This window comes from Neolamprologus brichardi, chromosome 13 (genome assembly GCF_056152115.1).
Source record: "Neolamprologus brichardi isolate AB-2024 chromosome 13, ASM5615211v1, whole genome shotgun sequence".
Taxonomy (NCBI): domain Eukaryota; kingdom Metazoa; phylum Chordata; class Actinopteri; order Cichliformes; family Cichlidae; genus Neolamprologus; species Neolamprologus brichardi.
The window spans coordinates 25107957-25122735 of record NC_142116.1 but is presented as its reverse complement, the minus strand read 5'-3'; the positions used below and the strand labels follow the sequence as shown (position 1 = coordinate 25122735).

At 41.5% G+C, this 14779-nt stretch overlaps 1 protein-coding gene across 1 annotated transcript in view; it reads right to left on the bottom strand.

The window, feature by feature from the left end:
* dntt (deoxynucleotidyltransferase, terminal) overlaps positions 1-14779 on the bottom strand; it is a 99035-nt gene that overhangs the window by 37290 nt on the left and 46966 nt on the right. Inside the window, exons 9-10 of the mRNA XM_006799053.3 lie at positions 2042-2290; positions 1614-1697 (exon numbers count right to left, since the gene is read on the bottom strand). Coding sequence (XP_006799116.2) covers positions 1614-1697; positions 2042-2290 — 333 coding nt within the window. The remainder of the gene's footprint in view (positions 1-1613; positions 1698-2041; positions 2291-14779) is intronic.

Here is a 14779-nt window from a genome sequence, read left to right as displayed (position 1 = left end):
AAGGAAGCACTCAAAACGTGCGGCTATCCTAAATGGGCATTCTTAAAGTCAACAAAGAGGCACAGAAAAGAAGATCAGACACCAGCGAGGGAGGATAAGAAGGACAGACGCAACAACATTGTCATCCCCTATGTAGCCGGTGTATCAGAGAAACTCAGGAGGGTTTTCTCCAAGCATGACATCCCGGTGTACTTCAGACCCAGCAACACACTCAGACAAAAACTGGTTCACCCGAAAGACAAAACGCCAAAACACAGACTTAACAATGTGGTGTATGCCGTACAGTGCAGCGAGGAATGCCCAGACCTCTACATTGGAGAGACCAAACAGCCACTTCACAAGCGCATGGCACAACACAGAAGAGCGACCTCCACAGGACAAGATTCAGCTGTCCATCTGCATCTTAAGGATAAAGGACACTCTTTCGAGGATGCCAATGTTCACATTTTGGACAGAGAGGACAGATGGTTTGAAAGAGGAGTGAAAGAAGCCATCTATGTCCACTGTGAGCGACCATCTTTGAACAGAGGCGGTGGTTTACGACACCAACTCTCTGCCATCTATAATCCAGTTTTGAGATCCCTTCCCAGACGCCTTAACGCCCACTCACATCCTGGGCCATCTGACCTCAGGAATTCGCATGATAAGGTGGGGCCAGGTTTCACAATGAACCCACCCGAAACTCTGGCTGATTGGGACCCACACCCAGTTCCACACCTTGGCTCAGGCGATTAGAGGATCATCAGGGGGTCCTTTTGTCCCTCTGTGGGGGGACACTCCCACCAGGTTTATATCTGGGACTCTCCACCATTTGACCTTAGAACTGAAGAAGCCTCTCGGATGAGAGGTGAAACGTCTTCAAGTAACTTAAAGAAGTCCAGACGCTTTTCTTTGCAAGCTCCTTTGACTACGATGACCTGGATGACTGAGAACCTTAAAAATACTTAACTTACTTTCTGCTGTTTTCTAATTATATGACTTGTAGCTTACACAGGATGGGTTTCAGTCATGTCTACATCACGTACTGTCACAAATACTGACACTGCTCTTTGTTTATGCTTTAGATAAATGATTTACAGACACTGCCTTATGGTAAAATGCCACTTACCTGCAGGTGACAGAAAAAAGACGCATGCAATATATCACATTCAAAACGGCCGGTGCAAAAAGTTGAAAAGATCTGCAAAATGCAAATCCGTGGATTTCCCCCTCATTTCAGAAATGTTCTGTGAAAACTCAACATCTGTAGTATCGCAAGTAAAAGATGAGTTGCTGAAGAAGTGGACGCCTTCTTACAGGGGATCAGCAAAATAAGCTGACTGTCAATGAGTCATAAAGCTAAATATTGTACATGTATGAATTAACTACTCCAACCATTATTGACATTAACAGTAAAGTGCAGTTAGAATTTCTTATTTTTACAGTTATTTACCAAATAATTTTTTAATGAATGAATAAATATAAATCACTAATAGAATGAATAGAAATGCAAAGCACTTCATGAAAATCTACAAGGTTTACGTTGATCATGCAGTTGAATCATACGTTTATCATAAATGTGCCCAAATTTAAAATTATCAGCTAAAAATGAAATGTTTTAATTTAAATGTTACCTTAGTTTTGTCATACAAAGCGTGATTGTCCAACAGCATTCGCCGCTCCATTCGAGCAAACCTCCTCAGGTCTCTCTCAAACTGCTGTGAAAGGAAGAATCGATAGTCTGAAATTAAATACCTATTTTCCTTGTCAGCCATATGACTTTAAAAGGAAACAGCGATGTCTAAATGCATTTTGTATTCCTGGAGGACTTCTATGCCTTTTCATTATTGTTATTAGCAAGATGGTTTTAGGATATGAGACTTTGCTGATATGAAATCAGATTTTCATCATGTACACTTGGCCTTAGATACCAAATTGTGGTTTCAAATTGTGGTTCAAGCACTTCTAAGATGTACTGAATAACTACTAGTACATTTCTTTCTACTCACACCTTCTTCCTGCAGCTACCTAACTTTCATTCATTCTCTATAATCCTTCTTACCCTGGAGCCGCTCCAGCCAAGAAGAGTAAAGGCGTAGCGATCCACAGGTGGAGATACCAAGTCCACGCGTACAGCCCTCCAGCCTCTCCTGTTTTCCTCAGCAGTTTGGAGACCTCCCTCTACTTGGCTGTCCTCCAGACGCAGGATCAGGAAACACTTTGCAAAGTGGTCCATGGCCTCAAACCTGTGGTTGGGAAGCTTCGACTCATCGAAAGTAGAGGCCTGGTATTCACAGTAGAGAAGAATGCCCTGTAGAAAATAAAATAAGGATGTGTTCACCGGTCTTTTCCATCTGCTTCTCAAAGATACAAAACAGTTTATAAAATGTCATCTGTAATATCTTAATATGTTGACCTGGGCTTCAGAGCAACCAACACGTGCAGGCGATGTCTAAGATGCATCGCTTGCACATGTTGCAGGCTCAATAAAATAAAATAATAAAGTATTATTCTAAATAATCTGATGTTAGATTAGATTAGAAGTGAAAGAAACTGAACTATTAAAAACTCTAAGACTGACATAAGAATGTAACATTTGTAGTATTTTGTCCTCTTAGTCCTAATACAAAGCCACATTCTTGTCAACCAGAATAATATCTTGTCAGCGTTGCAGTAATTAAGACACACGGACATAAAAGCCTCCATTATTATGTGTTCCGCTGACTGGCACGAGCTATCGAATTTTGTAATTTGTATTTTAAAAGGACTAAATTACTAGAATCCTGTTCAGTGTTTAAACCTGGATCAAAAAGCACAATTAGAGTGAAATGCTTCAATTCACGGTGAAATGTTTTTTTTCTTAATAACCAACAGATTTTTTTTCCCCGTGCAAACTTCTCTGTTATTGTAGATAAGCTGGAGAGTTTTCTAATATCTTTGCCAAAAAAAGGTTCAATTTGTGTTGATATAATTTGGTAAAATATTTAATTGGAAGATTTTGCTGATGGGCGGCACGGTGGTTAGCACTGTTGCCCCACAGCAAGAAGGTCCTGAGTTCAATTCCACCATCAGGCCGGGGTCTTTCTGTGTGGAGTTTGCATGTTCTCCCCGTGTTTGCGTGGGTTCCCTCCGGGTACTCCGGCTTCCTCCCACCGTCCAAAGACATGCAGCTTGTGGGGATAGGTTAATTGGATAATCCAAATTGCCACGAGGTGTGAGTGTGTGAGTGAATGTGAATGGTTGTCTGTCCCTGTGTGTTGGCCCTGCGACAGACTGGCGACCTGTCCAGGGTGTACCCCGCCTCTCGCCCTATGACAGCTGGGATAGGCTCCAGCACCCCCCGCAACCCTGAAAAGGATAAGCGGAAGTGGATGGATGGATTTTGCTGGATATTCTCAGTGTAGCATTGACAGCAGTAATCGCATCCCTGTCTTACCAAGAATTGAGTCTTTAAGCATACTGAAGCTATGAAGAGAGCCAGGTTTCATTCCCAACTCTTCAAATAAAGATATCAGATCGGGAATTTGATGTGACATTTTCCTCATTCGGTATTATTTAGCTTAAAGAGTTCCATATTGTGCATTGACCAAACTCTTTTATTTTTTCAATGCTTTACCGCCACCATATTTCTGATATTATCAAAATGGTTCAGCACAGGGTGAGTGAAGTAGTTCTCTCTGAAATCTGAATGAAATTCTAACAAAAAGTATTTTACATGCTTTACATGAACGACTTGCTTCAGAACCTGATTCTTCATAAAAGGCTGCTTAGACACAGGCCTGAGGGTATTGAAAAGACTGAGTCATGGTAATGTCTCTTTAAGCAGTGCTGGATTTTTGCTCTTCTTAAAATAGTGAGCTGAGGAATGAGAACATTTTTCTTGACATGACAAATTGCTGCATGCTCACACTTGATGTAAATTTCACACACAAGTGTTGAAGAATATAGATGATAGCCATGTGATAAACTGATGGCCAGAGAATAAGAGTTAATATTCAAAATGACTGAAGGGTCAATCACAAGAATTATTAGTAGTGAAACTTGCACACAATGATCACCTAATGGGTCTTCACCTAAACTGTGATCAATGTCAGGGTCACATTTGTCATTTTAAGGGAAGTAACTTATGAACTCCTGATTTGTTAAGTGTCTGTTGGACAGGCTAAACATTTCTGTGCAGACCAGATTATTAAAAATTGTTTGGCCCATAAATCTAGCAAAAATATATAGGGTCCCCATAGAAGGAAGGACGAATCGTAATGACTTTGGTGAGCTCTCCTGTACCATCACATCCATTAATACAATTTTCTTCCTCAAGCCAAGATGGGGAAACAAAAAATACATAAGAAGCAAGAATCATCCCGCTGACCTTTACAGAACCACATGAAAAGGCATGCAAAACACTTAAAATTTCCTGACATGACACATTATGTTCTTAAAGTGGTACACCTTTGTGTTTCATGTTTCACAGTTTATTGCCAGCAATGTAAACATTTAAAATTGCCCCATCAGATTAGCTTACTTTCACGTCAAGACAGCAGTGATTGAAAGAAAATAATTCTTACCTGGAACTTAAATCCACACAGCAAAATTGGTATGGCCCAGATCTGGCCCACGCAATGTGCTTACACATGGCCCACATACCGCAAAGAATGACGACCCTTTGGTGGCCCAGATCTGGTTTGCCAGAGGTGGCCCACACATGGGCCATCACAAGGCCAGTTGCAGACACGCTGTTGGTTCTGTGCTGGCCCATGTGTAACCTCTGGCAAACCAGATCTGGGCCACATCCCACCAAAGGGTCGTCATTCTTTGTGGGATGTGGGCCATGTGTAAGTTGTGTGCAGCCACGGGCCAGTTGCAGACACACTGCTGGCCCAGAACAGTTTCAGCTCTGGCCCCAGATGTCAGCCTAATGTGTACCTTAATCAAGCCATGCAATAACAACATGTGCCGGAACATAATAGTGCAAAAGTAACATGAAGAAACTCTGTTCAGACAGTGAATGGACTGATTCTTATATAGCGCTTTTCTACTCTCATGGATTATTCATCATTATTAAGTGATCTACACAACATGCCACAGTCACCCAATCACACACTTTCTTTAACTTGAGTGCTTCCTAACTACATTCATACACATTCACACTCTTGAGATGTAGACGGGAGGAGCCAGGGATTGAACCACTCATAAGCTACAGCCACCCAGTGCTGAACATGAGTAAACCCTCACTAGGTTTTGGATAAAGTGTACACTCACAAACCTGTCAAACCTGCATTTGAAAGTTGGCTACCATAGCAGTATAGTATTGCAACATGGCATTTGGGTCTTCTAACTAAAATAAAAATAGGAACATAAATAGTGCCATCATTGCCAGACCTGACCCATATTTGGTTGACATACACTCTGCCATGACACCAGTCAGTCAGAAGTGCCAGCTTGATGCCGGATCTGAGCCAGACCTGTTTTCTATGAGCCTGGGCCACATAAAACAAACCACACTCGGGCCAGATGTCATCACATAAACAGCGCCATCTATGCCAGGCCTGGCCCATATCTGGATGACATACCACTTACATTGCCAGAAGTCAGCCAGCAGGACCGGTTTGACACCAGATTTGGGCCAGACCTGTCTGCTATGTGGGAAATATGTCTGTTTTAAATAATCTAATAGAACAGACTGAAATGACAATTTAAAACCAATTTGGTAAAGGGTGTGAAGTACACTGATTCTATGGTTTTGAGCAAACTAATTTAAGGTTTTAATGGACAGAATGCCATGAACATTGGTATAGTCATTCACAATTTCCTTAAATTAAATGTAAATGCCTCTGAGATTTTCTGACTTCTGATGCCAGCGTGATGAGTTAGAAGTTACGTGTAATTTCCGTTCAGAAACTGTAAAAGGATTCACATCAGTGCAATCTTTACACCCACTAAAGATCCCCATTTATTGTGATGGTGTTAGCAACATTATCATGTAGTGTCAAATGTTGTGCTGAGGCATAGTCTCACAGGGCTTAGACCAAGTCAAATAGCAGCCAAAGGACACATTTGGCCCCAAAAACAGAATTCATTGGTTCAGTGGTTACAATTTGATGGATTACCCTTTTCATACATCTTCTATGGATTTAAAATATACTCATAATACTGGAACCTTTAAAAATGAATAACTAATTTCCATTACAAACATTAAGTAGTGGCAGTTTAGCACAAATAAATTGCATAACTGGGAAAACCTCACAAATCCTGAAAACCTGAGGCACCCATCTACACTAGTTCTTGTCCGTCAGCTCTCTAAGTACCTTCTAAGTGTCCTACTTAGGGAAAAGTTCATTCAAGGCACATTCTTGATGCATTGGGATGCTAGCATCACATGTTGATGTTTTTGTTGTTGATCTGAATAGTTACATATCAAATGTTTAAAAATCTCAGAAGGAAAATAAACAGAACTCTATATCTGTATAATCTGACGTTAGACGAAATCCTGAGAAATTGGTTGTCATTGTTAAAAGAAATAAAACACTGCATCATTACCAAGTCTGTAAAGCTTCTTCTTTCAGTCATTTGTTTCCGCTTTTAAATATTTACATTGATTTATTAAAATTTATACTGTACGATCAAAAAAAAGCACTGACTTTGAGTTGTGGTAATCCATCAGGTTAAAACTCATAAAATAATTAGAGAATGAAATATGTCTACTGGTTAAACTGAGAGTCTTAGTGTGAAAGTCTCAACTGTTTCAATAAAGCTCTAAAAAGTAGCTCTAGAAGGTAACAGTGGTCGTGAATGTGCACACAGGCTTTCATCAGTAAAGCTATGAATACCAGGGAAAGAACTCGGGCCAGTATGTGAGCATGTTTTCAGACTTGTCATGGGCCTAGAGAGTGCTAAAAAAGGGGGGATGGATGAGTGTAAGACCCAATAGAGAAACAAGCTTTCAGTCAGCAATAGTAGATGGCTGGAGCCCATTCTCTGGTAAATGGCTCCACTCCTTAGATAATGAAAATCTCTGCCAAGTAAGATGTCAGTGCGTTGAAGAGAGAGGATCACTGATGAGAAACAAAGCCATAAGAGTAGAGGAGAGTGAAATGGAGTGAGTGCAAGAGGGTTGGAGAAAAACGAGTAGATAGGGGAAAGAAAGAGAGGTAAAAGACAGATAGTCCATGAATTGATTTCCCGGGACCTCGCCCTGGCCGATTTCGCTTCTCCCTGGGTGTAGCAGTGTTAAGGCGATTAAGATTACAAATTGTCAATTTAATTCCAGCACCCAGAGTAATTGTTGGGATACTACTCTCCTCTCACTGGCCATAAATTTGCTTCACTCTCCTTAAAGAGCAATAATTGGGAAAGAGAGTGCAGTGAGCAGCCACTCTGCCTGTCCAACTGATGACTGAGGTTAATCACGAAACATTAAACACCTTGTCAGCATAGCCCAGATAGCCGTTACTAAACAATCCTGCCTGACCGCCGAACGGCACGAGTTATCAGACGAGGACAGCTCTCCCCACGGGGGCCACCGAGATGGAGGGCGCTGAGGTATCTTAGGTGGTGACACACCAGGGAGCAGATCTCAAAGAAATCACCCTTTTTCTCTAATTATCTTTAGGAGTGAGCTCATGTGTTGTGCAACTGCAGGCAAAAGAAATCTACGATGTCACCCGCTGCTGCACCCCTGGACCGCTCTCCCTGTGCAATTACAGATAACCGTTCGCCTTCTAATAAAAGGCACGGACAGGAAAGTTCCCTTTCCATTTAGTAATAGCTTAGCTACAGGCAGTGACAGTTCTCACTTGGATAATGAGGGCAGAATGACAGCATAAAAGCACTTAAATACTGACTAATCTGAAATTAAAATCCCCCTGAGCCACACACTTGAGACGAGCTGTGGGAGAACGTCTGCAGCGCATCTGATTCAGGAGGCCGCAAATGTAGGTCACTGATTCCGACCCCTCCTGAAAAAAGTTTTTTTTTTCTCCAGCTTTGAATCACGCTGATGCCTTCAGAGAAAGCATTAATGAGCTATGGTGACAGTTGCACAGACCATTAAGTACCTGAATGCGGATGCCCTTCGCCGGATGAGGTTTGCGGCCCTGCTGCCTACACACATGCAGTACAGTACAGCGGCGCTGATTTCTCTCACTCTCTCCCTTTTCATCCTGACACGCAGACACACACAAATCCAACATAAAAACAGGATGTCATGAAGTTCCCCATCTCAGCATCGCCGGGGGCTGTTTAGCCCAATAGCGCTCTGTAATCATCTCCTACACAGCAGGTACTGTCAGCGAGCATCTGAGAGTAAGCTTATTCCACCAGAACTGTTTACAGAGGGAATTACAGAGGAGGACAGCAGGGAGATAATCTTTCCCCTGAAAGCTTTTGCCTCTGAGCACTGGGTGGAGGGGGGTTCAAGTGAACATGACTTTTGAAATTGTGATCAGAAGGTTGAGTGTTTTTCTTATTTGATTATTTACGCCAGGTATTTTCTTGAGAGTGTGATGAGTGGACGCAGAAGCCACCTGCATCCAGAGGACAGCAGCATCCTTATCGGCCACACTCTGATCTCATCTTGAATTCTTTCTGACTCGCAAAAAAGAGACATCAAAACCTGCCTTCAAGTTGCAGATTAGCGTGTTAGCCAGGACACTCTGAAATGCACTTTGACTTTGATACAGGGCCTCGCCAGAATGAAAGAAACTGATTTGTGAAATGAAAGCAAAGCGGTTTGTTCATCTGTCCGCATGTGCGTCCTCTCAGTGTCAGTCGGAGGAGCCATTACTGCTCCAATTTTATTTAGATCTCAAAGTGACTAAGCCTCCGTGACTGCCGAATAACCTCGGCCGTATGGGCAGCTCTGTCTGAATCAGTGATTCAGCCACAGCCAACTCTCCAATTACCAAGCATGCTGACCAAACACAGAACAATAAAGCCTTAGTTGAATGGCACCATAATGACTGCAACGCATGCAGACCTCAGCCTTCGCAAAGCAGTGCTTAAACAGTATTTAGAGACAGAGATGATAGATGGACGGAGGATGAGGCATGGCCCTCTCCGTCTCTTCGTCGCTATAGCCGGGGCCAAGCTGAATCTCATCTGTCTGCCACAGAAGCTGGTGGCTGACCTTGCTTCTGCCCCCAAGTTATGCTTTCAGAATTTCAGCAGTAGAAGGGGGGTGGGCAATGAGGGGGGGGGGGGGGGAGGAGGAAAAAAAATGATGAACCCCTTTTTACAAGGACGTTTGGAGATGGATGTATTTTTAACTCCCTTCAGGCTGTGGAGGGGTGCTGGATGAAGGGGGGATGGGTTGGGTTCCAGGGGCTGCCTATGATATTAGGCCTGAGTGAAGACATGTCTGCCCCCAGGGGCTCGATTGCAGATGACAAGGTTACACGACTTAGAGTCAACCTCTGCTACCTCCACTTAATCACTGTCTCTTGTGTCCTCGTCCCTCCAGACGGTCCCCTCTCCATCCCCATTCTGCCCACCCTGCTGAGAAGAAAGCTTCCGGTCTTATCACGCCGTCCCTTCTTGGCTTTCTAAAAGCCTTTTCTAACACCTGCCCTTACCTGCCTAATTCACTGTCTCACATCCATTCTGCCTCCCTATCCCCGTACATTCGCACATCCTTTCACACCTTCACCTCGCTGCCTCTGCCTATAGTGGATTTAAGTGGCTGCAAGTGGTGAGAGCTCCGCGCGATAACATGCAATAAGTAGGAGGTAATTATCGTCAGGATGGACCTCTGAAGGAGTGCAGAGATGCGGAGGTGGGGATGGAGGAGGGTTGGAGGGTTCGGAAGGGTTTATTTTTAAACTCCAGGGATGTCAAAAAAGAAGCCAGTGGCTAGACTAGACTAGAATAGGCAGCGTGATTCTGCTCTTTATCAAACACTCATCTCTTTTTCATGACCCTCTTCAACTATGCATTTATACAAGGTTGAAGACAGTGTTGACAAAGAAAAGTCCTTCCACATCCACATTTTCTTGTGCTGCCCGTTTTTATCTAACCAGTCTAACCAACACTGTCCATGATGGCCTTTTACAGATCAGGTTTTTCTGTTGCATGTGTCACCCTGCTCAGAGGAGAGGTATCTGCCTGCAATTATACTAATAGGGACTTTTTAGCAAGCAGCACTGAAGGGAGGCATAATGACTAGGATGTCATTTAGTCCTGTTAGTAGGAAATGTTTTCTTGGTGTTTTCATGGGCAGTGTCTCTTTGTTGGGGAGTATCAGACAAAACACCTGCAGCAAAACATGCAATTCAGCGAACTCAGCTTCATGTACAGCCACTGAGGAGACCACGGTATGTACTCGACATGATTTTTAAACCAAGACAGAACACCACGGATTTCATTCATTTTCAGCTCAATAGACTTAATGTATGTGTTTTTGGCGGGGGATAAAAAACAATAACATGTTTGACTTTTATGCTTCAAACCTGCAGCAATCTCTGGGGTTGACCAGAATATAGCATTAAGGAAATGCCAAAACCTGCAGTTCCTTTAATGGCCACTTGAGGCTGACTCCAAAGGTGAATCCGTCACCTTTGACTCAGTGTTATTGTGCCTAACTAAACAGTATTAAAACCATGTTTACAGCTGAGTACAAGTATACAGTTGATTGAATGACTGAACGTTAAGCACACAAAAACATATCTCCAGCTGAAACTAGCTGCGTTTTCCGAGCTAAAAGGATAAAGCAGCCAAGTTCCAAAGAAAAACTTGAAAAAGCATCAGAACTATTGCTCAACACCACTTTTAAAAAAAATTATGAGTCTGGCTCATTGGAAGCAAAATATGAAGAAATGAGAAGTGGTTTTAAACTTGTACTGTACGTGCATCGGTTTATAAATCCAAGCTTGCACACCAAGCTAGCTTGTTTTCACTGCTTACTTACCACTTCACCCTCTTCCCCAAATAAAATCAATTCTGGCTCCAAAAGAAGAACTTTGCAGCAGCAAAAGGACAGGGCTTTGGTTTAATCAGTAACTTTCCCCCAATAAATTTGGAAACGAGGCAAGAAAAGTCAAAAGTGATAGAAACAACATGAACAAAAGTGACACTCTCAGATATGTACAGACTGGAGAGAGCTTCAGGATCCCGCGAGGACACGTGTTAAGTCTGTTAGATCAGTGGGAAACAACACCTGTGTTTATTGGCCTCGTATAATCAGGTGTTTTAAAATAATCTGGCCCTTGTGACATCGGCGCAGTGAGGCGAGATGTGAGAGAAGTTATTAATGTGAGTCACAGAATTTAAAAATGTCTTCTTGTGTTAATAGTTTTATTCAAGACTGTTAGGTTAGTAAAAATGTCATGTGTCTCTTGGCACCGTGACTTTTCACGGTGCCTAACTAGGTCACTAGAGAAAGATAGGAAATACAGCTTTAAAGCCTGCTGCTCTTCAATAATCACGAATCACAAGGACATTATTCATGGATGAAAAAAAAAGTTTTCCATCACATTTGAATTTTGTTCCTGTTTCTCAGAGTTATCTAACTATGTATCCAATCTGTTGAGCAGTTCCATAACTGAATGAACTAGTAGACGGTGAATAAACCTGGCCTACTTCATTGATTTCCTCCTCCCATGCACAGAATAAAAACTTCAAAACTAGAGGAGGTAGGTGTAATACTGCATACGTCTATCTATCATTTAAACACCCTGGATATTTGTTTCAATTGTTGTGCTTAACACCCCAGTTTCATGTAATTGCAAATGTCTTTTATGCAACAAGTTGAAGTAGAGCACTTCTGGAACCCACTGATATTTGTCACATTACCATGATATTAGCAGCAAATAATTGTTGTCATTTGAGTACAGTCAGTAATTAAATCACTGTGTTTATGTAAACATAATCCGACATTAACATTGTGTCTCTCTGTTTTATCTCTTGTTCGTATATTTTCTCACTCTGCTCACAGTCACTGTCTGTTTCTCTGTCTCTCTTTCTTCACCCCTCTCAGCCACTTCTCATTTTCTTTGCCCATTTTCCATTAAAGGCTCCATTTTCCACCATGGGGCATCCAGTGCTGACCATGGTCCTTGAAAGCCCTAAAAGAAGTTCTTATGTAACTGCTAAATTGTACTTTTTTGTTCCTAGAATCACTCACGTCTTCCAAATCTCTTTTCATTGCAGGCAACTAAATAACTTCTTTCTCTCTAATTTTCACAAAAAAAAAAGGGAGCTGTGTTTCCAAGGACACAGCTCTGAATCATGAAAAAGTGACCAACTCCTTTAAGTGATTTAGTTTTGAATCATGCTGAAAACTTCAGTATCTTACAGCGACCGCGAGTGAAAGACTGGCTTTTGGTTTCAGGAGGTTTTTCAACATATAGTGCAACAGTTATATATATATTATGTGGCAGAATATGCATATGTTCCCTCTGTGACTTGACTTATGGTGGTGGAGGGGTCCACAGGAGCTATGTTGTCGGGAGGCTTTTGCCCACTAGTACGGTCTCCCTTGGCAAATTGGTCCTGGGTGAGGGACCAGACAAAGAGTGATTCAAAAACCCCTATGAGTGAAAGATCTAGAGATCAGTTCACCCTATCCACAATAGGGATAGGGTTAGATGGGATGGTCTATTTATTTCACAAACTGCTTATCTACCTTGATTTTTCATCTCTAGGATTTACAGAGAATGGTCTGAAAAAGGGAACCTATCCAACAAGCAGGATTTCTCTGGGTGAAAATCCTTTGTTGATGCCAGAGGTCAGAGAGGAATGGCCAGACACCTAAGGTGATAGTTAGGAAACAGTAACTCAAGTAACTAGCAGTAACTCATTATACCCACTTATGCAGAAGAGCATCTCTGCATGCACAACAAATCAAACCTTGAAGCAGTTGGGTTAAAGCAGCAGAAGTAACCGGGACCACTACTGTCATCTACGAGCAGTAGTGAATGAAGGTACAATGGTCCCTGGTCAGAAAGCTCATGTCCTCTCAAACTAGTTTATTAAAAATGGAAATGAGTTCACTGGATTCCTCCACAACCATCAGATCCCAATCAAACAGAATTGATGTAGGTCACACAAGCATAGGAATAAAGTCAGGGGAAAATGTTCAAATGGGTGCTAAGAATTAGCCCTTTTTTACCCATATTTGAAGATATTCCATTAAATCATGGATCATTCCCAAATGATTATTGAGTAATGATTTATTTTTTTATTTATAGCATTTTGCCTCATTTTTTTTTAACTTTAGATGAAATAAATTTGTGCTTTTCCTTCAAGAACAACAGCATTAACATGCAACCATTTTGTGCAGTAATACAGCAAAGGGAAATACTACACCCTGTTCACTAGGCTTTGAGGCTTGCTGACAAAATGTAAAGAAGTTCTAATAACTTTAAAATTCAATGAATTTAATCCTCAATGGCATCAATTTTAGTTTTTCAGAGAAAAAAAATATTTCTCCCTACTTTTTGGGAGCTTGAGGCTCCTTGTTTATATATGAATCAATAAATTATCCCCTAAATAAATGGTAAATGGACTGCCATTTATATAGCACTTTTCTACTCTACCTGAGCTCAAAGCGCTTTATACAACATGCTGCATTCACCTATTTGCATACATATTCATACAAGCCCCTTTTCTACATCTACGTACTTTCTATTTAACATCCAGACTCTCCTGAACACGCTGGGAGCAACTTGGGTTCAGTATCTTGCTACAAGGATACTTAATCAGCAGCTGATTTGTATGAATGTTATAAATCAGTTGGGTGTGGTTTTGGTCAAGGAGGTGAGCCACAACCACTCCCAAGTAATAAATCACAAATAGCTGTGTGTGTTGCTGTTTGTGTGTCTGTGTTATCTGCCATACCATGCATTACATATAGGTTTGTATGTGTGATTGTATGTGTTTCTATGTGTCTGAATGTATCTAATTAGTCTGCGTGGAACTTTATGAATCAGAGGTGGATGTCACATATCTGTCATTTGGAGTAGTATTGCATCCTGGTACCTTATATCTCCCTTCATAAAGTCTGCTCCAAACTACCGATTCCCACACACACATGAACATGAACATACTATTGCTTCCCCACACACATCGCATATGTATAGCCTTTAACTGACCCATAATCTCCTAACTGTTCCTCAGACCTGATTCTGGGATCCTTTCATACTCGCTGTCCTCACCAAGGCAGTGACCTTATGACCTTAACTGTTCAATCAAATTCTTTCCTCCCATAAAATGTCCTCGTCCTCACTTCCTGCAACTTTCTGCATGCTTTTCCAGTGCATGATTTGCTTACACATCCCAGGCAACAAACTAAGTAGTAAATACATTAAATCAGAATTTGTCTATAAACAACATAAAATACTTCTTCAGATGTTTTTGAACATGCACAATTTTTAAATATATTTTTGTTTCAATTCAAACATGCATAAAAATGATATTCTTCTCAGCAGTAGATGGCACTCCGTCACATGTAGCTTTGGCACCTAAAAAGATTGCTCCACCCCTAGGTCAAAAGTCAAACCCTCTGCTACTCATCATGTAACTGAAGACTGAAGTGTTTTATGTCACAAAATAAGTAAATAAATTTGAAAAGATTAAGGGAAAGTGTAATAAACAAAAATTTGGTTTGTTGCCTGAGGGCAACACCATGCTACACACCATGCCATAGAGGGAATGGCAATTTTAGGAATGTGCAAATTGGTGTGTAAGAAACATATTTTATTCTCAACCTAGATTTTGTGGTGCATCCTTTTTTAATTTAGCAAAGTATTGAGCTCCAGTATAACAGTGGACTTAATATGATCTTATGAGAAGCTTGTTTGTTACTCTT